We start from the raw sequence: 27,820 nt of genomic DNA, 5'->3' as shown, positions 1-27,820 counted from the left end.
CTTAATAAAGCGCTTACTTGGAAGTAAACCGCACTGCGTAAAGCACACGCGAAAGAAGCTGTAACCTTCAAAGTAAACCGGTGTGTGTGTGTGTGTGGGGGGGGTTCAGTCAGAAGTCCAGGGGGGGACTTTAATTATTATTATTATTATTATTATTATTATTATTATTATTATTATTATTTTATTTCTTACCCGCCTCTCCATTTTGATCGAGGCGGGGAACAACAGCAAGTATAAAATACCGATTAAAAACAAAGTATACATTTAAAAAAAAAAAACTTCCTAAAAAGCATCCTAAAACAGCTGCACTAGAGTTCTGACCCACTGGAATCGGAGCCACCAGCTTCCACTGAAGCCAGCCTTGTCTTAAGCGAGGGCCCAGCAGAGACGGGAAGCGCGCCGCGCGCCCGTTTTGCCACCCCCGCACTTCTCCGGCAGGGGGCGGGAGTGCCTGGCGGACCGCGCACCCGGCGCCGCTCTGGCCGGCTGGCTCTGTCCCCTTCGCCTCACGCGCTCCCCTGCCTGCCTTCGGGGTCCGTCCCTTCGCCTGCTGAGGAGCATGAACGGCCTCCGGCGTGCCTGGCTGCTGGCCTGGCCTCGCCTCCGGGGCCGGCCGCTTCCAGGGCCCGTGTGCGGGAGGTGGAGGAGCAGCAGCAGCGCGTTGCCTGGGCGGCCCGCAGCCGACGGACGACGGCGCTGGGAGGCGGCGGTTATAGCGGCGCAGGAGGAGCAGGAGGAGTTCGTCTTCCCCGAGTATCTCCGTGAGGAGCCCGCCGCCGCCGCCGCCGCATCCGCCAGGAAGCAGCGGGCGCCCGAGGAGGAAAACGCGCCGCCCCGGGGAGCCGAGGACGAGCTCGAGCCGGAGCGGGCTCGGGGCGACCGGCGGCGACCGAAGCAGCAGCTCCAAGAACGGCGCGGGAAGCCCGCAGGGCAGGGCCACAAAGTGGCGGGGCGGCCGGACCCTTCGGTGCCGTCGAGCGGCGTGAGCTGCTCGGGTTGTGGCGCGGAGTTGCACTGCCGGGACCCTGCCGTGCCCGGGTACCTGCCCAGCGAGAAATACCTCAGCCTGGTAGGGCCTAAAGAGCCGCCGCCGCCGCCGCCGCCGCCGCCGGAGGAGGAGGAGGAGGCGGCGGAAGGCAGCGACGGGCTGAGGCAGGGGCAGCCGCGGGACCCCGCCAGGGAGCGGCCCAGCCGCGAGCAGCAGGCGCTGGAGGGGGCCGTGTGCCAGCGCTGCTGGCTCCTCGTGCATCACCAGCGGGCTCTGCGGGTGCAGATGTCCCGGGAAGACTACCGCAGCCTGGTGAGCACCGCCCTGCGCCGCCCTCCTCGCCACGGCCGCCCACCCCTGGTGCTCTGCATGGTGGATGTGCTGGACCTGCCGGACTCGCTCGTGCCCGGCTTGCCCGAGCTGGTGGGCAGCCAGGCCCACGTCTTCGTGCTGGGCAACAAGGTGGACATGCTGCCCGGAGACTCCGTCCGATATCTGAAGCGCCTCCAAGAGCAGCTGCTGGAGATCTGCGCCCGTGCTGGCCTCGTAGACATGAGCCGGGCCAGCACCAGCACCAGCCGGCGTGTGGTTGACGTGCACCTCATCAGTGCCAAGACCGGCTATGGGGTGGAAGAGCTGATCTCCAAGTTGCAGCGCTCCTGGAAATTCAATGGGGATGTGTACCTCGTGGGAGCCACCAACACTGGGAAGTCTACCCTCTTCAATACCCTCTTGTACTCAGACTACTGCAAGTCCAGAGCCTCCGATGCAATCAACAGGGCAACCATCTCTCCTTGGCCAGGTCAGAGGGACTTGGGGGATTTTGCTAACTGCACTTTTACTCTGTGAGGCCATGCAGGGGAAACCCATATGGGAGTGTGATGCTTGTGTTTTGAGTTCTGGAGTGCAGGTCCAAGAATGCTGAAGGTGAACCACCAAAGGCTAGGAGTTGGCCATGCACATTGCATAGATGCAGCTTTCATGTTGCCATCTGTCAGGGATGCTTTAAGGTGGATTCCTGCATTGAGCAGGGGGTTGGACTCAATGGCCTTATAGGCCCCTTCCAACTCTACTATGATGTGGCAGGTAAAGGCCAGCAAATGCATGGCATGCATGGGCTTTTGTAGGAAAACATATTTGATGAGAACTGGTCACACATTATCTTTATCTGCCATGTGACTGGAAGACCAAGGGAGGCTTAAGCTCGGACATGTCAGTATTTAAACTTTATATAGCACTAAAGTGTTGAAAGTACTCAACATATATTATTTTGTTGTCCTTCAAACAATCCAGTGGCCAATATTGTTATCCCCATATTGCACGTTCTCATCTTCATGGCAGAGGTGAAATACAACCACAGACATCTTAATTTGTAGCTCAGTTTCTTAGCTACTATGCTACACCAGCTCTTAAAGGCCTTCTAGACATACCTGAAGTCTGGCTTATAAATAACCACTTTTTATTCCTTTCACTTCCCTTTGGTTTTATTTTGAGATTTTATTATGGCAGAAACTTGCTGTTTTATTCTTATTTGGTTCAGTGCCATGTGATAGCGCTATGTAAATAAATGATAACAATTGTCTAGTTATCTATAGTACAGATTGCCTGCAGACAATCATACAGGAAATGTTCTGTAAATTACAAGATGGTAAAAAAAACCACAATCTTTATACTGTCAATGGGATACAAATGACATGCATAAGTTGGGGTGGCAGGCCAGCCAGGTTGCTTCTGAAGACTCCTTTGAGCTGCTTTGTCTCATGTTTGCAAAGTGCTGTCATAAAGTGTGTGGGGGTGGGTGGGAGTTCCTGTTCATACTGCAGGAGGCTAGATCCTATAACGTATGATGTGTCACATTTTTTTGATAATTCACTGACGTAGGGTTGCACCCCATGTTAGTCCTACTTACAGTAGACCTTTTGAAATGAATGGGATTCCCATCCATTTCAGTGGGTCAGCTCTAAATAGGACTAACATTGGATACAACTTGTAGTATGCTCCATTCTAGTCATGTATCTGCATGTGTAAAGTCTAAGGGTTGGGCAATAGAACATATAGTATGACAGCACCATCCAAATTGTGACATTAACATGGTACTTAAGTTATATCTAAAGAGGATGAAAGGGTTAGGTAAAGACTGAATGAGCCTGTTCAGAAAACACACTGAGCTATGGTTAGGCAGCTAACCATTTTGCAGCAAATGGTTAGTGGGCAAGTTTAAACCATGTTTATGTAGCCACCATGGTTAGGAATGGTTTACACAACACGCTTAGTCATGGTTCACACAACATGCTATACCATAATGTTTAGCTCAAAATGCTGAACCACCATGGCTTAGCATGTCATCTGAACAGGGTGAATGACTCTTGTTACACAGCTAATGGTGTTTGAAATCCAGTACTACTGATTGCAGAATGTGTGTATTGGGAAAACTGATCATAGTTGTAGTTATACAAAGTTATTGAGTTTGACCACTTAATAAAGTGTTGCCCATGCCCCAAAAGATGACTAGAGATGATTAGAAAATGCTATTGAAAATGTTGTAATGCTATGTAAACCTGGATCTAGAATACTGTACTGTCTGAAGAAGGATACAACAAAAATGGAAAAGATAATTCAGTCTTTCTGTAACTCTTCAGTATAATGCAGACACAACTGTATTAAGTACTGCAGTAATGTCACAATTAGATATGAAAAGTATTTTGTATGAAGGTCATCCTGATCCCTTTTAGTGACTTGTCTAAGACCTCATAAGAGCCAGTATGGTGTAGTGCTAAAGTATAGGGACTGGGAGTTGGTATATCTGGGTTCTAGTCCTCACCTGGCAATGGAAACCCACTAGGTGACTTTGGGCCAGTCACAGACTCTCGGCCCAACCTACCTCATAAGGTTGTTCTTATGAGGATAAAATGGAGAGGAGGAGGAGGAGGATTATGTACACCGCCTTGGGTTCATTAGAGGAAAAAAGGCAGGATATAAATGCAATAATAAATAAGGTTACAGTTCTATGAACTGAGTGGCTTTTACAGTCCCATGAATTCACTCATTAGTTTAATGGTCACATCATAATTATTTTCTTTCTACAAATGTAGCAGTCAATTCATCTTACTCAGTCTTAAATATATATAGGTAAGCCTTTGATAAATATGAGCTGACATGAATACTATTTGTTTCTTTCAATTCTTAAATTGCATGCATTTATCTTGCAATTATTCATCTAACATTGGCCAGATTCAGATGTAATGGTTAGTTGATTATCTATGATTTGTCCAAATCACAATTTTCTGTATCTGAACAAAACAGTAAACTGCTGCTCATTACAATCCACAATTGGAAGCTTTGCATTTCTTCCCCTTGTGCATTAAGGATGGAGCAAGGGGAGTTGGACTTTGTGAGCCCAAAGCTTGCTGCAGTTCATGAATGACAAACATATTTTGAAATTACATCTAGCCAATGTAAAGTAAGTCAATATTACTTGAGAGCCAATGTGGTGTAGTGGCTAGAGTGTGTAGAGTCCGGAGATCTGAGTTCTAGTCCCCACCCGGCCATGGAAGATCACTGGGTTGCTTTGGGCCAGTCACAAACTCTCAGCCCAATCTACCTCACAAGGTTGTTGTGAGGATGAAACGGAGAGCAGGAGGATTATGTATGCCACCTTGGGTTCCTTGGAGGAAAAAAGGTGGGATATAAATGCAATAAATAAAATATTAAACTGGCACTGCAATATGGTGGAATGAGTCTGAGTCACAGTGGCTTGCGTGAGACATCTCATAAGGTCCTGATTGAGGAGAGTTTTGAACTGGGAACCTCTTGGCTCATGGTTACATTATACAAGTTCTAGAGTGCATAGGATGTCCACAAGTGATAAATATTGGAACAAGATTTTGCCATACCACTGCACATTCTAAAGCTCCAACTGACATTTCTCAGATTGCAGGCTCTGGCCTCATCCATTGGCCAGAGAACAAAGGGCCAGTGGGAGTCTGCCTCCCATGAAGAACATCACAGCAAGGAGGAGACCAGCCTAACCCCCGTACATTGGCCATAGAAGAAACAGCTGCAGGGAGGTTGTTTCACCTTTCCCTGCCAGAAAGAACACCCATAAGAACTTTGGAACTAAGAACTGGTGCTTGAGTTTTGCTTTTTTTCCTCCCTGCCCCCAATCTCTTTTCCTTTTCAGTTGTGTCTTTTTGCTTGTAAGTCTGAGGGACTATCTCATTAATCTTTGTAAACTGCTCTAGGAGTCTTGTTTGGCTGAAGTGCAGGCTAAGAATGATGTAAATAAATAAATCTTCTCTCTACAGCTGTCTGGCCTAAAGATTTTTGGGATGCTAGCAAGAGCTTTGAGCCTCATACGATAGTGCTGGGGTCATATATTTCTTATACCTATTTCGGAATCCTAATTCTTAATTGGTTTCATATAGTCCTAACCATGGATATGTGTTTTTTCCCCAGGAACTACCTTGAACCTTCTGAAATTTCCAATTATTAATCCTACGCCTTACAGAATATTCCAGAGGAAAGCAAGATTAATAGAAGATGCAGCAAAAACAGAGGAAGATCTCAGTGAACATGAACAGAAACAGCTTACTATGCTCAAAAAGCAAAGCTACTTAATAGGTGCGTACTTTCTGCAACCACTGCAGCACACAAATTTTTGATTGGTCTTTGTTTTATAATTTTTGTTACAGTTTCTAGTAGGGATGTGCATTGGATTTCGCCAAAGCCTGAGCTGAATTAAGACCATTTCTGGGGTTTCCTGAGGAGAAACAGGCTTAAGAACATATTAGAAGAGCCATGCTGGATCAGACCGAGCATCCATCTAGTCCAGCACTCTGTTCACACAGTGGCCAACCAGCTCTCGACCAGGCTTCCCTCCAAAGTGATCAGAACTGAAGCAGACTGACTCCAAATCGATCCAAACAAGAGTGCCATTTTTCAAAGCACTGAACCACAGTCCGTGTCGAAACTGGGGGTTGGTGGACAGCTCTATCAATACTGCCCATTCCAGGGGAGTGGGGCAGCTCCAGTGGTGGTGGCAGCTAGCCACCTAATCCAGCAAGTCCTTCTTTTCCAGATGTCCTGAACTGTATCTCGGAGCAGCTACACAGTCACCTATGAGAGGGGGAAACAAAACAAGGGAGATAGGAGCCTGACATCTTTCTGAATCTCAGCTTACATCCAGTTCTGACCTGTTTCTCCTCAGACCAATCTCTGCTTAGCCTCGGTACCAAGTCGAAGTGGAATGGCTCCAAACTGGTCCAAGGAGAAGTGGGCCATTTTCTGAAGCGCCAAACTGGAGTCTGAGTCAAAGCAGGGATAGCGCACGTGTATAGTTTCTAATATCTGAATCTCATATTGTAAGATCTCATGCACATTGGGTGAGATGTTCTTGGAGATCACAGCTAAAATTTGTGTGTGTGTGTGTGTGTGTGTGTGTGTGTGTGTGTGTGTGTGGATTTTTATGAACCTATAGCTTCTTGTGTTTACTATAGAATGGCCTTACCAGACTGCACAACCCACGGCTGCATGGACCGCTCTACTGATTGCTGTTCTTGTACTGCTGTTAGCAACGATCCCAATCAGGATTTGGGGGAGGGGGAAAGCCTTCTCCAGAACCTCTAAAGCTGCTGGGATTGCTAATTTCCTGTTAATGGTGGGTGGGTGTGCGGCATGTGTGCACAGCTCTCCTACCAACACTGGAGGCAGCTTTCAGGGCCAAAAAAGCAGTGTGCCCTGTTATATACAAATATGATTTACTGGTATTTATAGAAGTTCCTAAATGACAGTCCAATCTCCTGTAAGCTTTGATTGCTACTGTGGCATACCTGAAATTCCCAAATGGTTTCTGAACTTATCCATTGTATGCAAGAATGAACTATTTTTCTTATATGTCAGCAGGAGAACACACTGAAGACTCTCCTACATCTAAAAGACATCTATTTTAATGCATACAATTTCCTTAGAGGAATTCTAGGATTGAGATTACAATCCTGTATATGTTTACTTTTGAGGAGGCCCCACTGAACATAGTGGGGGTGTACTTCAGAGTGAGCATGCATAGGATTATGCTGTGAAGGTGGGATTTGATTCATCCCCCGCTAAAGTCAAGTGTTAATCATCATAGCTAGGATCCATCTTGCTGTCAGGGTTAAAACAAAGGTCTTGTGTTAGCACAGTCATATGTTTTTTCTTTGAATGGTTAACCCCCATGCAATATCACAAATTATGTTTGAAACTCCCCTCAGTTCTAGAAATAGTTTGACATACACCTGGAGGAATTCAATTTATACTTGGAGGAATTCGATTTAAGGGAGAAATGCCTAAAATTCCTTGGGCTTCTGGAACTAGTTCCATAGTACTTGGAATCCTGGCCATCATATTAGTAGCATGCCAGATTAGTAGATTACGGAATAGATTTAACACATTAAGGGTGTAATTCTATGCATGCTTAGAGAGAAAGACATCTTACAACTCTCAGCGAGGCTGGCTGGGAATTATAGGACCGTTTTCTGTCTAAACATGCATAGGATTGTGCCCTAAAGGAGGGTGCAGTCAATATTTTTTTAATTCAGACATCAAAGCCTAGACTGTAAGACTTTTTAGAGTGAGATTTTGACTTCAAATATTGAACCTTAGTTTGGATGCGGCTTGCAGCTGCTGTGTCTGGAACATCGTACCATGAAATGTGTGCAAGGAAAAAAGTATTACCAATTGAAGAAAAACACTAATTTGTTTGTTTGTTTTTCTCTTGATGCAGGCAGAATTGGAAGAACATTTCAACAACCCAAAAAGCTAGAAAAAAATTATGAAATAGAGTTTGATGCTGAAGCATTGTCTTTTAGTACTGAGGAAGATCCTTCCCTTCCATCCAGAACTGCTACCAAGAAAGTGGAACTCACATACAATGAAGTGAAAGATGCTCGCTGGTTTTATGACACTCCAGGGATTGTAAAAGATGGCTGTGTAAGTAATCCCTTCCACTTTTAAGAAGTTTGATGCGTGGGGCAGAAAAGAGGACAGTACTTCACTAGCTAGTGGTGCCCTTTTGTTCCATGCTTTAGGGTGGATCTGAAGGTGCCTTCCATTCACAGAAAGGCTGGGTTAATACCTCACACTAGAGTCAAGATTACGAACTTCTGTCCCATGGAACAGTTTGGCCCACCAGTCCAGCCTGTAGGCCTTGACTGAGGCCCCTATCCAAGCTCTGTCTGCTCTACAAGCCCTGCCTCTTCAAGGCAAGTGGAGAGACGAATCCCTGCTGTTATTTTTGATAATTGATCAGAGATAACAGTGGGAATTCCTGTGTGCACCAGTCCCCCTCCCAGGTAGGCGTGCAAGTGGCACGTTAAGGGAATCCCTGCTGTTATCTCTCATCAGTAATTGGAGATAAGAGGAGAATTCCCTTCATGTGCTTCTTGCCATCCCAATTGGGAGGGCGAGCAGTGCCCTAAGGGCTTCTCTTTTGCCATGTATTTCCTAAGAGGAGGGGGAGAGATTGCAGACCTTGTGAGGCCAGGTCCCCGACTGAAGTGCCGGCTAGAGAGGCTCCAGGTGGTGTTTCAGTCAGGAACCAAACTAGGCAATCAGCCCTATGGAGGTCTGGGTAGAAAGGCCATGCAGGCCCCCGGGCAGTTCTAGTTCCCTACCTCTGCACTAGCGCAAAACTAAACCCAATAGAGTTGCTCCTCTTGCACAAAAACTTGAGCAGGATCTTGCACTACCTCTTGTGCAAGCAAAAGCAGAACAACCTCCTAATTGTAGCATTGCGTGATCTCTTGTGCAAAGTCTCCCACAAGTGTTTTCAGAACAGTGCTAGCAGCTATTTTTCTTCTGCTCGATGTTCTTCATATCCAACCAGTTATTTTCTTAAGACAAACATCTGTGGATGAATTTAGCCTTCACATTTAAACAGCTTAGGTCCAATATTAAATAAGAAAGTACCTTCACCTCCATGAAATGAGAAACTAACTTCATCCCCAAGCTCCACAATTGATGACAAAGCTCCTTTGATTATACCATCTTTGTGCTATTTTTAAAAGGATGTAAAGAAAGGTGTTCTCTCTTATCCTAGAAACTTACCAGTAGGTGATATTGGAAGTCATTCAAAATATGGATTGTGTGCTAGCTATGCTATCACCACATTAAACTGTGCTTCTGCATGGTTGAAACATCTGATGTATACTGGAAAAATAGAGGGAAGGGTTTAAGCCACCTGCTGTTGTCCTCTCTTCATAAGTTCTCCTTTCTCCCGTTCTCTGGCTCAGTTCAGACAACATGTTAGTCAACGGTAGACTATTTAATCATTGGTTACTTAAATAGTCCACCATTGACTGTGTTATCTATCGAGGAAAATCCATGCCACAGTTAGTTATTTCCCTGAAATAACCAATGTAAATAACCAACGGTTTGCAGAGTTATTTCTCTGCACAAACACTGCTTATTGTGTCATGGCAAGCTCCATGGATTATTTCCCGTAGAGTTGTGAGGCAAGAGTGGCAGAAACCCCTGTTGCTCTTGCCCAGCATGTCTCTATCGGCCTGGAAATAATCCTGTGTTGGGGAGCCACCGATCGTGCCGTCCCTGGGTGGGGCAGAGCAATCGGGGGTCTGTATGCACTTCCTGGGACAGGCACATGCTGTCTCTGGGTGGGGTGCCGCCGAACATGGCACCTCACGTGTTCCAGGGATGTGCATAGAGATTAGCTCGAGGGGATAGTAGGAACCCCTTCCATCCCCTGATCCGATCCCCAAATGGATCGCAGTGTGTGTGTGTGTGTCTGTGTGTAGGATGTCTTCTGCAGCTGTACTTGCAATGTCAAACCGGGGGAGAAATCCATCTGCCGATATGCGGAGGGGGGAACGATCTCTCCTGCAGCTGTGATGAGCAGGACAGATCCTTGCACCTCCTGTCACCATTTGCCACAACAGAAGGGCACGGGACACGGAACCTTCTCTCCTGCCACAGCAAAGGATTTCCCTTCTCTTCCGGCAAATGGAGACGGGAGGCAGAGGAATCTAGCTGCAGAAGAGATCGTTTGGTGCGGTGCCCCTCCTTCCCCTTCGGGGCCATGGCAACAGGGAAGGGGGCAGTGTTGCTATAGCTGCCCACTTCCCTGTTGTCATGGCCTCGATGGGGAAAGATGCATCTGCGCCGAGCGACATCCCCATCGCCTGTCCCTGTGTGGTCGCCAGAGCAGTGGTGCTTCGCCTCCACTGTTGCTCCAGCAATGGCGCATCTCCATGCGCTGCATCTCTCCTCCCCCCTCGGGTAAGGGAACCAGCACAGCCATTCGGTGGGGAGCAGGGGGTGCGAGTGGAGAGTTGACTACTCCACAGAGTGTGCATACTCTACTCCATGGAGCACTACTTCTGTGTCATCCAAGTGCAGCTGCAAATAGTCATCCGTGGAGTGGACTATTCACACTCTGTAGACTAAAGTGTCGTCCGAACGCACCCTCTGTCTAAGCCATGAGATCTCTGTGTTAAATGTTGTGGCCAAAGTATAATTTATACAGCACATGAAATTAATGTGACATACTTATTACAGTTTGTTTACTAAAAGCAAGTCAAAGATGCTACATTGGTTCTCAGTTGAATTAAGATATTGGAAATGTTTCTGATTTAAAGTTTTCAAGAAAACCTGCATTGTTGCCATGCAAAGAAGCAAGGAACATATTATCTATATCTGTGATAAAATATATTTGTTCACACACCAATTTAGGCAAAACTCTGGATTAATAAATAAACAAAAGTTTTAAAATCATGCAAGGTATGAGGATATAATTTGCCCCTAAATTGGTTTGAAAAAAATCTGCCTAGAAAATATTGGTATGTCAAATGTTTGTTCACAGCACATATTGTTGCATGATCTTCTAATGATCTTCTTGGAGATTCTAGACTTCCTCTTACCTGTTGTCTGTGGAACACCTTTTCAAATAATATTTCACTGAATCTTAAAAAGATTTCAGAATATGTGCAGATCGTCATATTTGTCTCACTGGATAAATATTGTCTTGTTTGAAATGCAAGCTTCGGAATGAAGCAGCTATTCTGATTGTCAGTCAGTGGTGTGTAAACTATGGATGGCAGTGAGGAATTCTTGTGAGCATCAACATTAATTATTTCATTGTTTGATCTCACTTGAAAGGAAACTTGAGTCAGAGGCCCCCGTAGGTTCACAATGTACAATTGCTTATCTCATTTGCCTCTTTTACATTTCTCCTTTGGATAATTCATTGGATCAATCATGACATACTGACAGTATTCTTCCATTTGTCATGTTTCTTCCATTTAAAAACTCTAACCCTAAAATTTACCCAGACCCTTTGAAAGTTAATATTTTGGTATTTGGTAGAGGATCTTGTAAAATTAATCCTGTAGCCCATTCTCCAAATGTGAAAAATTGTATAGGCTTCATAGATGATAGAGACCCACAGCTAGAGGAAGATGGAAGTAATGGGCAGTAATGCTATATTTGTGGGGGCAGGGGTACACAGGCATCCACCTAAAAATGTAGAAAAGAAAAGTCACTCTGGAAACCGAAAGATCACAAGAAAATAGGGGGAGTTCTTAAATAAGAGAGTGATTTTTTTTAATTAAGACTAGTTAACGAACTGCTTGTTAGTACAAAGCACATCTGCTTAGTTCAGAGTTTGGGCACCTTTTACAAAGAAATTCTCATAGAATCTAGCAGAAGCTTCCCACAGTGCTCTGTTGGATCTAGTAATGACTAATTGATTGTTGCTTAATGCTCTCTGTGCAGCAAATTGTTGGCTTTGAAGTACTTTACGGGGAGTAGCGATTGATTGCAGAGTACTGTTGTTTGAAGCCTTCAGAAAGGGCCAGGAGTTGAGTGACTAGAGTTTGCTTCAGTCGTTTTCCGTAATTTACCTGTGTATGATTTTAATTTGGAATATGTGTTGAGCAAAAGAGGGATGACATGCCAAGTTGCACTTCAGCATTAATTATGCTTCCAGAGATGCTACTTCTGGCTAGAGAGATGGAGGCCACAGCTAGACCTAAGGTTTATCCTGGGATCATCCACGGTTCGCCCCTGCCTGAGCACTGGATCCCCTGTGTGTCACCTAGATGAACAGGTTTGACCCCTGGACAATCCAGGGATAAACCTTAGGTCTAGCTATGGCCGGAGTATCTGAGGAATATGCTGTTTTCAATCCTTTTCCTTTGCAAAATTCACACACATTAGTGCAGTAAAATGAGCTATAAAGTATTTGGGACTTAACCATTCAACAATGATATTTTCTTGCTCAATGATGATCTGGTCCTTGAGAAAGGAATGTACTACAGGCACAGCAACAGTATACAGAAAGCCACAGTATAATTGTCATATGAAAATAAATTCGTCCTAACTTACATTTTGGGTTCTTCTATAATTAGAACAATGTTCATATGAATGGTTGCATCTAGTTAACAAATAGGTGCTTTATTTCAAGGTGTTTTTTGTAAGCACCTTGAAAACAATGCAGTGATTAGTAGACGCCAGCATGGATTTCTCAAGAACAAATCTGATCTCACTATTAGATTTGTTAGCCTCCCTTGTAGACTGTGGGAACTCTGTAGAAGTAATATAACTCGACCCCAGCAAAGCTTTTGACAAAGTGCCCCATGACATTCTCATCAGCAAACTAGCTAAAAGTGGACTAGGTGGAACAACTTTTAGGTGGATCCACACTTGGCTGCAGAATCAGATTCAATGGTACCTTCTCAAACTGGAGGGAGGTAATGAGTGGAGCACCACAGGGTTCATTCCTGGGCCCTGTGCTCTTCAACATTTTTATTAATGACTTGGATGAGGAGGTGCTAGAAACGCTTATCAAATTTGTAGATAGCACAAAATTGGGTGGGATAGCTAACACCCCGGAAGACAGAAACAAACTTCAAAGTGGTCTTGATAGGCTGGAGCGCTGGGCTGAAAAAAATAGAATGAAATTTAATTGGGATAAATGCCAAGTTTTAAACCTAGGAAAAAGAAACCAAATGCACAGTTTACAAGATGGGGGATACTTGGCTCAGCAATACTACAAGCGAGAAGGATCTTGGAATTGTGTAGACCACAAGCAGAATATGAGCCAGCAGTGTGATGTGGCTGCAAAAAAAGCAAATGCTGTTTTGAGCTCATTAATAGAAGTATAGCTTCCAAATCATGTGAGGTACGGGTTCCCCTCTATACAGCACTGGTTAGGCTTCATTTTGAGTACTGTGTCCAGTTCTGGGCTCCACACCTCAAGAAGGACGCAGACAAGCTGGAGGGGCTTCAGAGGAGGGCAACCAGAATGATCAGGGGTCTGGAAACAAAGCCCTATGAGGAGAGACTGAAAGAACTGGGCACGTTTAGCCTTAAGAAGAGAAGACTGAGGGGAGACATGATAGCCCTCTTCAAATACTTGAAATATTGTCACACAGAGGAGGGCCAGGATCTCTTCTCACTCCTCCCAGAGTGGATTCAATAATGGATTCAAGTTACTTGAAACCAGATTCTGGCTGGATATCAGGAAAAACACCCTGACTGTTAGAGCAACATGACAATGGAATCAATTACCTAGGGAAGTAGTGGGGTTTTCTATAATAAAATACTAAATATCCACATTTCTGGATTCTGAAGTCACAACTTTTTGGGAAAATGTTAATTTTTCTAAGATTTCTCTTGATAATAAGCTTGCTGAAAATTGCCATGTGGTTTTGAAGATATTGGCCACTATCCAAACAAGTGGAAGGGAACCAGGCTTGCTGCTAGGGCCTTCTTTCGCATCCCACTCCCATCAGTTCCCAGAACCAAACAAGTCAAGCTAATTTCTGCTCAAGTAGGACACTCAATGGGTGGCCTTGGGCAGTAATGGTATCTGTTTAACTAACCTGGCAGGATGGATGAGCAGAGAAAATACCACTCTGAGCATCTTGGAAGGGTGGAGGATACATATGCAAGCTGATTTCCAAAGAGTTACTTTACACACACTCAAGAGTTCAGGTCTACCTAGTGATGTTTAGCTCCCCCCTCCCCCCCGGTCACTCCTTTTCTCCCTCTGAAGAATAAGCCCCCATACCATCAAAAATGTTGTGAAACTCCCCCAGTTAAACAAACACCCTGTTTCCTACGCATTATTGGAGATGCACTGTTCAAGAAACACAAACACAAAGCTTCCTTGAGTATACTGAACTTAGCTGCACAGTATTTTGAAAGGAAATAGTTTTAAAGCTGTTTGGCTCTTTGTATGTCTGTAGAGTGTTGCAAATCCCTTGTATGCATATTCTTCACTCTTTTGGATTAAGGCCATTGTTATTACCTTTCTCATTAATTCAGCTTTAATTAGCTAGGCACTCCTGCACCTGACTACCATTTACATGGCTAGTGCTGTCTTGCCATCGGTGGCCTAAGAAGTGTTATTTGTATCATCTTCCCTATCAGCTAATTTTAAACTGCTATATACAGTCGTGTGAAAAAGAAAGTCCGCTCTCGTGGAATTGTATGATTTTACATATCAGGACATAATGACAATCATCTGTTCCTTAGCAGGTCTAAAAATTAGGTAAATACAACCTCAGATGAACAACAACACATGACATATTACACCGTGTCATGATTTATTTAACAGAAATAAAGCCAAAATGGAGAAGCCATGTGTGGAAAAAGTAAGTACACCCTTACTGCTTCCATAGGAATTAAGATGCTAAGTAGCAGACAGGTGCTGCTAATCAAATGCCCGTGATTAATTGATCAGCAAGTATGACCACCTCTATAAAAGCCAAAGTTTTTTCAGTTTGCTGGTCTGGAGCATTCAGGTGTGTGTTAACACAATGCCAAGGAGGAAAGACATCAGCAATGATCTTAGAGAAGCAATTGCTGCTGCACATCAGTCTGGGAAGGGTTAGAAGGCCATTTCCAAACAATTTAAAGTCCATCATTCTACAGTGAGAAAGTTGATTCAAAAGTGGAAAACATTCAAGACTGTTGCCAATCTTCCCTGGAGAGGACGTCCCAGCAAAATCACCCCAAGGTCAAACCGTGCAATGCTCAGAGAAATGGCAAAAAACCCAAAAGTTACATCAGCACCATGTACATTGATGGTGCTATATAAATAAATAAATAAATAAATAATAATAATAATAATAATAATAATAATAATAATAATAATAATAATCTCAGACTCTATAGGTGTCAGTGAGCATGTTAAATGTTAAAGTTCATGACAGTACAATTAGAAAAAGACTGAACAAGTGTGGTTTGTTTGGAAGCGTTGCCAGGAGAAAGCCTCTTCTCTCTAAAAAGAACATGGCAGCACGGCTTAGGTTTGCAAAGTTGCATCTGAACAAACCACAAGACTTCTGGAACGATGTCCTTTGGACAGACGAGACCAAAGTGGAGATGTTTGGCCATAATGCACAGCGCCACATTTGGCGAAAACCAAACACAGCATATCAGCACAAACACCTCATACCAACTGTCAAGCACGGTGGTGGAGGGATGATGATTTGGGCTTGTTTTGCAGCCTCAGGACCTGGGAACCTTGCAGTCATTGAGTCGACCATGAACTCCTCTGTATACCAAAGTATTCTAGAGTCAAATCTTGGCCAAAATTAGGTCATGCAACAGGACAATGATCCCAAGCACACCAGCAAATCTACAACACAATGGCTGAAAAAGAAAAGAATCAAGGTGTTCCAATGGCCCAGTCAAAGTCCAGACCTCAGCCCGATTGAAATGCTGTGGCGGGACCTTAAGAGAGCTGTGCATAAACAAATGCCCTCAAACCTCAATGAACTGAAGCAACGTTGTAAAGAAGAGTGGGCCAAAATTCCTCCACAATGATGTGAGAGACTGATAAAGTCATACAGAAAACGATTACTTCAAGTTATTGCTGCTAAAGGTGGTTCTACAAGCTATTGAATCATAAGGTGTACTTACTTTTCCACACATGGCTTCTCCATTTTGGCTTTATTTCTGTTAAATAAATCATGACACGGTGTAATATGTCATGTGTTGTTGTTCATCTGAGGTTGTATTTACCTATTTTTTAGACCTGCTAAGGAACAGATGATTGTTATTATGTCCTGATATGTAAAATCATACAATTCCAAGAGGGTGTACTTTCTTTTTCACACGACTGTACCTATGCAAGATCTGAAGTTACGTACTCTGCCATAAAAACGGGGAAATATGAAAGTTAGTATATTTGTCTTCTATATTACCTTTTGTAAACTGCTCAGAGAACTTCGGCTGTGAGGCTGTATAAAGATGATGATGATGATCTTTGGTTTGCTTTTAGGTTTTAAACCTCCTCAATGAAAAAGAAATCAAACTTGTCTTGCCAACCTGTGCCATTGTTCCAAGGACATTTATACTTAAGCCTGGGATGACCCTGTTTCTGGGTGCATTGGGGCGCATAGATTATTTACAGGTAAGAGAGGCAGAGGCTATTCTGAGCTTGATATCAAGATCTTATTTGTGGTATGTGTTACAAGGTGCAACTAATCTGGGTCAGGTATATTCCACAGACTGAGAGCTCAAGTTATTAACTCTAAAGGAGAAATTTCCCTTTTCCCTGCCCTATTCCCTCACTATTGATGAACAACTTGTGCTTCAGAGACATTGCCACCAGAGGTTGACTGGGGAGTTACTAGTTCAATGCCTTTGCTCATATAGTTACACCCTTCTTCAGGTCCATTCAAATTGCTTGCCTTCTATTCTCTCACCTGATTCTTCTTCCCCCAACTTAGTCTGGGCAGAGATCCAGTTTTTCGGAGTCCTTCTAGGCTTACAGAAGAAAGAAACTAAGGCTGAGTCCCTGCCCTCTTAGTTTAGTCAGCGTGAATCTAACCAGGGTTTTTTTTTCAGGTTAGAAGAAAGCATATTTCCACCTGGAATTAAAAAAAAGTATGTTTTAAAAATATCAAGACCTTATGAGATAGTTGGGGGGAAGATTTAAAATTATACATGTGAGCAAAGAGAGAAAATAGTGCAAGTCATAAACACAATCATATTTCCCTGGGTCTTTTAACTTGTTCTAGTGGGTGGTCTTTCAGACAGGCACAATACATTAACATGTTATAAAGTTCTGGATTACTTTCTGTCCATGGGTGGATCCTGGGAGTGCCTGGCAAGCCTTCCTCCTCTCCTTCCAGACTAAGCTTCTTGCAAACTAGTCTCTTTTGGTTGTCTGTGTATATTTGTCTGCCCTAACAATGGGCTTATTGCATTGCACCTTCTTAGCTTTTTCTTGACTCCATCTATTATATTCATTCTAGAACCCAATATTTTTCCATTGAGCTTCTCAGGTCCTCCGCTAGTATTCTGACAAACAGGACTTAAAATAACAAGAGGCTGAAATACGGAGTTAGACCTGGAGTGCTACCTGTGGAAGAGGACAAGAAAAATCATTGCTGCTCACTTCTCTCCCATCCCTAGAGACATACTCCGACGCTCCCCCAAAGGTTGACAGAACCTGTGCCACAGCCCATTCCATTTGGTGTCCCCCAGTGCTTGGGGGAACTTTTCCACAGGGCACTGGAGGCTGATAGGGAGAGGGTGGATCTCTGGATCCAACTCACGATTCAGATGTGATGGCCCACCAAACTTCGGTGTTACATAAAGGAATCTCAAGCGTACACATTTTTCCCTCCTCTTCCCCTTGCGCAATCTGATTCCTTGGCCTCTCTATTATTATTATTATTATTATTTATTTATATAGCACCATCAGTGTACACGGTGCTGTACAGAGTAAAACAGTCTCCTCCACTCCCATTGAAATGCCCCCATTCCTCATCCTCCAAGGTCGAGATCCCAACCTTGAAGAGCATCTGGTGAAGGTCTTTCCATGCTGGCTGCGAAGGGGAGGGGTGGTGGTCAGAGTTCCGATTCCCAGCTCAAAGCGCTGTCTCCAACCTTGCGAATCTGAACTATCCCATAGCCCCTCAGATGCTGTCTAGGATTGTTCCTTTAGATAAACTGTTTTTACAACACAGTTATTCTTCTTTGCTGTATTTTATGTGATATTACTTCCCCTAGAAACTGGATAAAGGATTTTTGATTTTTCTGTAGATGTTTCATCAAAAGCAAGGATGAAATAATAATAATAATAATAATAATAATAATAATAATAATAATAATAATAATAATTCTTCTTACCTGCCTCCATCCTGATCGAGGCAGGGAACAGTATAAAATGCATAAAATATTGATTAAAAACATAGTATACATTGTTAAAACATCCTAAAATTCCCTGCTGGAAGAGATCAGTCTTTATAGCTTTCTTAAATGCTAAAAGACTATTAAGTTGACGAATCTCCTCCGGCAGGCCATTCCACAGTCTGGGAGCAGCAGAAGAGAAGGTCCTCTGGGTAATACTTGTCAGCCTAATTTTGGCTGGCTGAAGGAAGTTCTTCCCAGAGGACCTGAGTGTGTGGGGTGGATTGTATGGGAGAAGGTGATCCTGCAGGTAGCCTGGACCCAAACCATGTAGGGCTTTAAAGGTGATAACCAACACTTTATACTTTGCCCAGAAACTAATTGGCAGCCAGTGAAGATCTGGTTTCTCTACTCCCTTTTCAGGGACTGTGGATCTAGGAGTACTTCTAAGAATGGGGAGTTTGTCCAACTTGCTGTATTCGAGTAGCTACTTATTTATTTAAATTTTACTCCTTAGGGGGACCAGCCCTCCTGGTTTTCTGTTGTGGCGTCTAATTTGTTGCCTGTGCACATCACTATAGTAGAAAAAGCAGATGCTGTCTATCAAAAGCATGCGGGTCAAACATTACTGAAGGTAAGCCAGCACTGACTGTACACCGTTGGAGAATGTATGAGGGCTGATGCCTTGTGATCTCTCTCATTTCACAGACATTCATTATTTTGCCTCTTGGGCCTAGCACAAGGCAGGCTTTGTTCTGCTCTCAGCCAACACCATGACTGCATTGTCTTGAACGAGTTCTCCCTATCATGGTGGTCTTCCACTTTATGCAAGAAGAAAATAATACTTCACATTGTTTTACTTCTATCCAATCTCTGGAAAGTAGATAGTAGAATTAAATAGCTATCTGTGAGTGCTAGTGCAAAAATATTATTCTCTGTTAAAACCATAGTAAAAGGTGGTCTCCAGGGAACCAGGTATATGGTGGATTTAAATTTAGTGTTATTCATTTATATAAACTTCAAATGTACAAAGCATAACCTAGGTCTTATTTCAGCTTGATACATCTGAGAAATAGTGCTAAGAAATAAGGACTTTGTCCAAGTCTATCTAAACCCAGGTCCTTTATGTCAAAACCCGCAAGACACTGATGCTGTCCATAAAATGTTACTCAGCCTCTTTGATAAGTGGAAGAAACTATGTGATTATTTCAGTCCCAAATATCTACAGACCTTATTATTATTATTATTTATTTATTTATTTATTTATTTATATAGCACCATCAATGTACATGGTGCAGTACAGAGTAAAACAGTAAATAGCAAGACTTAGATATGGCTTAGATATTTTTCTATAACCCTGCACCCTGGCTTTTGACTAAAAGAGAGGGCATTCATGTTGTGATCTCTCTGTCTCAGAAGCATCTGTAACTTGGCTATTTAACATGTTAGAAACATGTTAGCGCAAACTGAAGAGCAGTAAATGGAGGCTTGGGCTGGTGCATTGAAGATCAGAGTTCAGGCGATCTCTCCATCACTGTAATAGTCTGGAAAAGACATTGCTTTAAATAGTTTCTATTTAAAATATGTAAAACCACTTTTTCCTCCAATATTTGACAGCTTGTACTAAGGGTATCTTATTTCATGTCTGGGGTGTTGCAATTTTCTTCTCACTGGTTTACCTGTTTATCTTCAGCTTTTCACTTCTCTTCGGTCTGTCACTCAGCTTGTTTTTTTACTGTTTCAACCACGTCACCTTCTTTCTCTATCTTCACTTTTCTTATTCGCTTAAGCTGCTACTTCCAAATTACACTCCCAGTTTCTGCTTTCTTGCTACACCTGTGTTTTGTTTATGCTATTCTTGTTGTTCAATCCTATCTTCTTTGTTCTTTCCAATATCCATCCATATTCTGTTGTTACTCATGAAATTCCCCCCTGAAATTTCCACTGCTTCACTTGTATTTGCCTTCAAAGACTCCTTAAAATGTACCTGTTCTCATGTGATTTTATTAACTGGAGTTTTCTCCCAAACAGTCGAGCCTGTTTCTAACCCTCCTCTTTTCAATATCTCTTGCCCTCTCTCCCTTCATTTTTCTCATGTTTTGTGTCTACTCTAGATTGTATCTTATTGCTTGATAGCTATTAAGAAAATAATTGGAACTGCTATCAATTATTTTGTAATTTACTAATTAACTTTACCAGACAAATCTTTAAGTATTCGTTATATTTCTTGTTTAAAAATTGCATTTCTGACTTGCACCACCAGGTTCCTATGGGAGGTGAAGAACGAATGAAAGATTTCCCATCACTTGTTCCACAGGATGTGATGTTGGAAGGAATTGGTGAAGACGAGGCAGTGGCTGACATAAAGCTTTCATCTGCTGGTAACTTTGCAAATCTTCTGAGATGCTCTCTTGTGTAGGGTAGCAATTTGTACTGGAATGAAGGCACTTCTTTTGTCATAGTGCAGTAACCTTTTTGGAAAAATGGGCCCTGATTTCCCAAATTTTGGGGTGTGCTTCAGTCTTGGCTGAGTCCTGAACTGAATTGGGCTGATTTGAAAAGTTTAGGGAGATGTCGAAATTGATGTGGGACTCCTCTGAATCCTCCTGAAGCTTTGTTAGTAATTCAGAAGGACCCAGACAGTATGCATGCAAAAATTGATATAAGCTCTCCATATTAGGAAAATGCAAGGGTGGGGAGAAGAGGGGAGGGAGAGGGATGTGGTAGCACTAGGTTCTAATCACAGCGAATGGTTTTGTCAGGGCTATCCAATCCCGATGGTTTGGGGCAGGTAGTTGGAAGTATATATTGCAGCACTTTTTCAGGATAATGTACAATGGCCTGGTTCACACATAATGCTAACCCGTGGTTTATTTATCTTATGGCATATGCGGCAGATGATTGAACAAACCATGGATGGTTGGTTACTGTCCTTCGCCACTTCCTTTTGTGTATCCCATTCACCTTTGCAGCACTGTAGTACTGTTTTTTTTAACCACTCTTGCCTGTTACCTCTGTAGCTTGGCGAAACAATCCATGGTTCTGGGCTTGCACAAAATAAGCCATGGTTTAAACAAACCATTGGTACCCTTTCTAGTTTGTTTATAGTTAACAAGTACAGCTGTTTTTTTTAGTATGGCTTCATTTACACAACAACAGGATTCCACAACATACATTAGATCAATAATCTTAATAAGGAATGGAAGAAATACCTATGCTGGGAATGTTACAGAAAGGATTAAAAACCATTCTTCCCACAGATTCAATATTTCCAGAAATTTTCCATCTCTAGTCTTGCATAGTTCTTAGAAATCATTTTGGAGGTATAAAAGCTAGGTAGCAATAAATGAACACTTTGTCTTTATTCATTCATGTGAAGGTAAATATTTTGTAATACAATCTTCTTAAATTTTTCAGAGGTGGGAGCATGGGAATCCTTGAAGAAAAACATTTTTTGCTGGATTTTTTTCTGAGCCACTGGCCGTTTCTACACCAGCCCAAAAATCTGGGCTGGTCACGGCTGAATCCCCTGTGCGTCCAAATGATGCACAGGGACTCCTGGGGGCAGGGGCAACGAGCATGGCTTTTCCCAGGATAAGTACTCCCTGGGAAAACCTGATTCCTCCCACGGTCTTAGGATCATCCCGAGACCGCGGGAGGTGTGTGGCTGCTGAGTGCACGCCAGCTCCTTTTCCTTTAAAAAAAAGAAAAGGTGCCCACAACGCGCGCAACGTCCCTCCTCCCATCCAGGACATTTCGCGGCTGTGTAGACTCAGGGCGACAATCCCGGAAGGAGTTAAGTCCAGGATTGCTCCCTCTCCGGCCCTCTACACCCATAGGTGTAGAAAGGGCCTTTGTCAAAATCTATAACCAAGTTGATTTTACAGAATGTGAAGACTTTTGGACAGGCACCAAAGAGCATTTTCTGAAGATGTCATCTTGGTTTAACACTGAACAAGAAAACTAATTTGGCACGGTCCTGCTTCCAAGCAAGAGTTCACAGTAATTCCAGTGTTCTGACTTCATTTTGTTTAGATGTTTTGTGATCGAATATTTCTTCTGTACAGGTTGGGTTGCAGTTACAGCTCATTCAAGCAACAAAATGCATCTTAGATGCTATACTCCTGAAGGGACAATGCTGACAGTACGTAAACCACCTCTGTTGCCACACGTCATTCACATCAAAGGGCGCCGTATGAGAGGAAGTTCAGCCTATCAGACTAAAAGACCACCTGCCTTGGTGAAGAATTTAAAAGTAAATGGAAATCAGAAAAAAGGCCTGATGTGTAAGAAGTTGTAAATAATGGAAGTTCCCAATCTAACATTTACTCAAAAATAGGACACTGTTATTTGCCCTAAACTGATTTTTATTGTACTTTAAAAAAAAAAAAAGTTTTGAGATTTGAAATTATAATGGCCATGTAGCATTGAAAATTGGAATATTGTGCTGCAATCTGCAATACTATTTATGTGTTCCATGCCCTGTTTTTGGCACATTAGGTTGGACTCTTTTCCAATTGATTTCTTTATTTTAGTCAATTAATATTGTCAAAAAAGGGAGGGTGATCTCTGTTTCAACTCCAGTGTGTACTGAGCATTAGCAGAGCAATGTATCAATGCCTGTAAGATATAGATAAATTTCTGTTTATTGCCATGCAAGTCCATCGTGAAAACGAGGAGGGCGATGTTTGTTGGATCTATGAAAGTTTATAGAGATCAGCAACTTTGATTCTGTCATCAGGTATTACCTGTAATAACAGTGAAATGCTGTTAAATAAATGACATTTACGTACTGCGCTTTGAGATTCAAGTGCCTTCTAAAATGCCAGACCCCACCCCTTGCTGCCACCTGCAGACAGCCAAAATAAAAACACAGCTATCAAGCAGAGGAAGCCAGCGTCCAGGCAGCTGTCGAATGGAATCTGGTAAGCTACTTAAGAAATGGACTAACAGGAGAGAAATCCAAGGACAGGAAGGACTGCAGGAAATGAAACCCAGGACTATATACCAAAAGGGCTTCTGTTTCATATTTGAATTTGTTACAGAGAGGCCATTCTGCTTGTGTGAGACCTGCAAGTTGGAGAACTCCCAGCCACTCGTGATTATCCATTACTACTGAAGTAAAGTGTGGAGCAGTATTGTGTTAATATTGTGAATCAAGAAATGAAGAATTGTCAACCAGGTGGGTAAAAGGCAAAAATTGAGCGGCTATATTTGGGTGTGTGTGTGTTTTATTGAAAATGATCCCTCAGTTATTAGGGCCTAATAAAAACTGACTTCAAAAAGAATGTATTTTACTAGTATATACTGTATGTTTGTAGCATACTCTAACTAGGTGGGATCACAAGATGAATTAATGCATCTCACCCTCCCACAAAAACAGACTGGAATTATATAGTACTTGAGGTCAAACAGATCATGAAACTCTCTCTGGTGCCCAATGGATTTTGCCTATTACCCATAGATAAACACAGGCCACAGCTAGACCTAAGGTTTATCCTGGGCTCATCCAGGGTTCGCCCCTGCCTGAGCACTGGATCCCCTGTGTGTCACCTAGATGAACTGGTTTGACCCCAGGATAAACCTTAGGTCTAGCTATGGCCACAGTTTTAAATCTGCTGATTGAAAGCTTTAAAACCGATTACAGATAACTGCAGTCTACATGCTTCTAATTGTGAAAGGCTTGGGATGAGCTGCTGCTAGTCTAAAGCTTTTAGCTCTTTCTGTCTTGAGAAATAAGGGACAAGATAAATCTTAATACCACTCCTGTTTCTCCTGTTCCAGCATCTTGTGGAGTTGGAAGTATGCATAATGCACCTGGGAAAGGGAGTATTTGTTTCATTTATAAGACCATTTCTAGACCAGGTTTGGGCCTGAAACAATGCCTCCCAAAGCAGCTTACAATACACTAAAACAAAATAATTGTGCATTAAAACTAATATTTAAACATTAGGAGCAAAATTGAAAAGCAAAGACAGTGGGAAAATGAACTTCAATATTCTAATTAAACAATTGAAAAGGCAAAGTATAAATGCTTTTACTGTCCATGTGGTATTATCTGTGTGCCTTTGACTTGTATGCCTCTAGACTACTGTATGTTGAACCAATTAAGAATGATAGTGCAGATGATTTAAAGCATGAACACATCCAGACAGGGCCTCCTGTTGTATCTAGAATAAAGGCTTCTGTCCTAAATGTCTGAGAATGGATTTGCATCTTTTCCCAAATTTTCTATTTGAAAAATCATTTTGATTCTCTAGAAAGGAATGAGAAGCCTTTAACCCTCTAATGCTGGAGCCTACAACTCCCATGATCCTTCACCATTGGCTATGTTGGTTGGGGCTGATGGAAGTTGTAGGCCAAAACATCTTGAGGGCCCCAAGTTGTCCATTCTTGCTCTAGGACAATAGTTTCCACCTACCACCTCTGCAGTCCAGGGAATTCACAAGAGGGTAGTTAGTAGTTGAAGCATGTTTTTTACAGCTTCATAACTCAGGCTCTTCCTAAATACACTATATAGCTCAGAGAATACAGAATCTCAGCTTAGTGTATTTAGGAAGAGACGAAAAGATGAAGCTGTAAAAAACACGCTTCAACTAGTAACTACCTCTTGTGAGTTCCCTAGGTAGTCCTAGTTAAGCCTCGGGAGGTAAAAATACTGCCTTACTTTACAGACTTGTGGTAAGAATAAAATAATGTATCTAAAGCACTTTAAAAATGAAAGTGCTATATAAATGCTAAGTATTTTATTAATCAACTAGCTAGGTAACAAGTGTGCTCTTGATATTCTGACATATTCTAGTCTAGTGCAGCTAAGAAACATTTTAGGTTAAGGGTTCAAATGGGCTTGATTCTCAGCGGCTGTAACAAGCAGGGGAACTGACCAGGTTTAGTCCCAGGTTTTCCAGCTCCACATAAAGCAGATGCAAGTCACATGAATTATTTTAGAGCAGAGATAGGAAACATACTGCCCACAGGCACCCCCAGACACCTTTCTTGTTGCCCTCTGAGACACACTTCTCCTAAATGTTATTTTTAAAATGTTTAAATATTTTCTTACTGGCAACTGGGATTGCTTCAAAGCGGAGTGGGAGCCTTTGGTTGCTTCCATTTTAATTTCCCATGATTGCCACTGTGCATTTGCTCGTGTTTTGTGACTAGGGGCAGATCTACACCTAGCAGGATATAGCACTATGAAAGCAGTACATGAGGCAGGAGCCACACCAAGCAGGATATAGCACTATGAAAGCGGTATATGGTATGTCTCAATGGGCCCCAACAGTTGTCAGTGCACTTCAATACCACTATAAAGCAGTCGTGTGGCTCCTGCCTTTTATATACCGTTTTCATACTGCTATATCTTGCTTGGTGTTGATCTGGCCTACCTACGCCCACCTATAACAGCCACTTTATGGTTGTGCCCAGGACTCTTTCTCAAATTTCCAGGTCTACCCACAGGCTCAAAAGTTTGTTTATCCCTAGTTTAGTGGATAGGTCATAGCTAAGTAGTAGAGCACCTGTTTTGTATGCAGCCAGTCCCAGGTGGAGCTGGAATTTTTTTCTATCCTGTTTGCTACATTTGTAGAGCCTCGTGTGGCACAGAGTGGTGAGCAGCAGTTACTGCAGCCGAAACTCTCCCCACGGCCTGAGTTCAATCCCAGTGGAAGCTGGTTCTCAGGCAGCCGGGTCAGGTCGACTCAGCCTTCCATCCTTCCGAGGTCGGTAAAATGAGTACCCAGCTAGCTGGGGGAAAGGGAACAGCGACTGGGGAAGGCAAGGGCAAACCACCCCGCTACAAAGTCTGCCAAGAAAAAGTCAGCGAAAGCAGGCGTCCCTCTAGGAGTCAGCAATGACTCAAGTGCTTGAACAACAGGTTTCTTTCCTTTCCTTGCTACATTTGTAGGTCCAGCTTTGCAATTACTATGGTCATGTAACCACCAAGCTAATTTTCTTTTGTAATTTTTCTTAAATAAACAATCCATTTTGGTTTACTTCTGAGTATGTGGTGAGGTTTGCCTATTTGAATCTGACTTGCTTACCCACCAGGGGGTCTGGAATTCATCAACTCGTATAGGCCCTGAAGCTAAGCAGGACGAAATTAACATTGTTGACTCACGCTAAACAAATAAATCGATCTTTCTGCTGACTAGGAAAGCATGTTCTGCCTGACAAGGCAGGAATTGGACAGAGTTCCCTGTGATTTTATGGTATTCAGCACTGTGCGCTAGTGTCTAGGACATCAGCAGGATCCCACAGGAATACAAAATGTGGTTGTGTTCAGCAAGTCCCAACTTTTTTTAAATGAAACATTCTATCTAGTCCGTAAGGTTGTGAAGATATGCTTGAAGGTGTGTAGGTAATGCCCAGGGAAATCTCAGAAGACAGGGAACTAAAGGTATTGAATAGGATTCTAAGGAAGCAGGTCTTCAGCACCCTGAATAGCTCCTTAAAGTTTTGCAAAATAAATTATAGAAATGTACTAAAGTTGAACAATTTATACAGAGCAAATACTGCTTCTCAGAAAAGGAATTTGGACTACTTGTCTCAAATATTTAAATAAGTTATTATTATTAAACTTTAAATACAGAGTCCTGGATATCAGTAAGTACAGCTTGTCAGTGAGATACCTTTTAGGTAATAACTCTTATTTGTAAATTGTGTAAGGGTGGCTAAGTCTGTTATAGCAAAACACAAAAGGACACAGACAAGCTGGAGCATGTTCAGAGGAGGGCAACCAGGATGATCAGGGGTCTGGAAACAAAGCCCTATGAAGAGAGACTGAAAGAACTGGGCATATTTAGCCTGGAGAAGAGAAGATTGAGGAAAGACATTAGAGCACTCTTCAAATACTTAAAAGGTTGTCACACAGAGGAGAGCCAGGATCTCTTTTCGATCCTCCCAGAGTGCAGGACACAGTCTAATGAACTCAAGTTAAAGGAAGCCAGATTCCAGCTGGACATCAGGAAAAACTTCCTGACTTTTACAGCAGTGTGACAATGGAATCAGTTGCCTGGTGAGGTTGTGGGCTCTCCCACACTAGAGGCCTTCAAGAGGCAGCTGGACAACCATCTGTCAGGGATGCTTTAGGGTGGATTCCTGCACTGAGCAGGGGGTTGGACTCGATGGCCTTGTAGGCTCCTTCCAACTTTGCTGTTCTATGATTCTATGGGGGGAATCCGCACGTCGTTCCGAGATCGCTTCTAAGTTCTCATTTAGTCTTCTCACCCGCTCCCAGCATATCCCAGGGTCCTTTGCAGCAGAAATCCTTGTTTCCGCATTCCCTACGCCAGCAAACTTTCTGTAATGGATTACCCCGAGGTTGCAGGCTCATGAAGGCAACTCTCCCTACTCCCGCATCAGATCATCAAATGCTTACAATTTTCTGAGCATGTTCATGTTTTAAAAAAATAAAATATTTTTAGTCCTGTGCAAAAGTGCAAGACCACCTGTCCTTTTTTGAACCCAGTACACTGCTATACCTCTCGTCAATGTCCTTATCAATTTCATTTGCCATTTTCACTAGCTTGTCTTGCTAGTGAACATTTTTTTTAAAGGCTGCTTCACGTACTACCGAAGTAATTACAACAGCTCAAAAAATTCCTACTGCAGCCACCTGCCCACAGCTTCATGCTTGCCGCTTCCTTCCTGTTCTCTATCGTTAGCTGTCGGATATACATATGGATTATAGAG

The 27,820-nt window shown here is 43.0% G+C and overlaps 1 protein-coding gene across 1 annotated transcript; it reads left to right on the top strand.

Annotated features, from left to right (window-relative positions):
* Positions 1-559: 559 nt before the first annotated feature.
* Positions 560-26,121, top strand: NOA1 (nitric oxide associated 1). Its single transcript, XM_063128437.1, has 7 exons — positions 560-1,790; positions 5,444-5,608; positions 7,749-7,954; positions 16,272-16,403; positions 18,648-18,764; positions 20,394-20,511; positions 22,198-26,121. The coding sequence occupies exons 1-7, from the start codon at positions 560-562 to the stop codon at positions 22,428-22,430; spliced, it is 2,202 nt and encodes a 733-aa protein (XP_062984507.1). The 3' UTR covers positions 22,431-26,121.
* Positions 26,122-27,820: the final 1,699 nt, after the last annotated feature.

This window comes from Elgaria multicarinata, chromosome 6 (assembly GCF_023053635.1).
Source record: "Elgaria multicarinata webbii isolate HBS135686 ecotype San Diego chromosome 6, rElgMul1.1.pri, whole genome shotgun sequence".
Lineage (NCBI taxonomy): Eukaryota > Metazoa > Chordata > Lepidosauria > Squamata > Anguidae > Elgaria > Elgaria multicarinata.
This window is presented reverse-complemented; position numbering and strand designations above follow the sequence as displayed.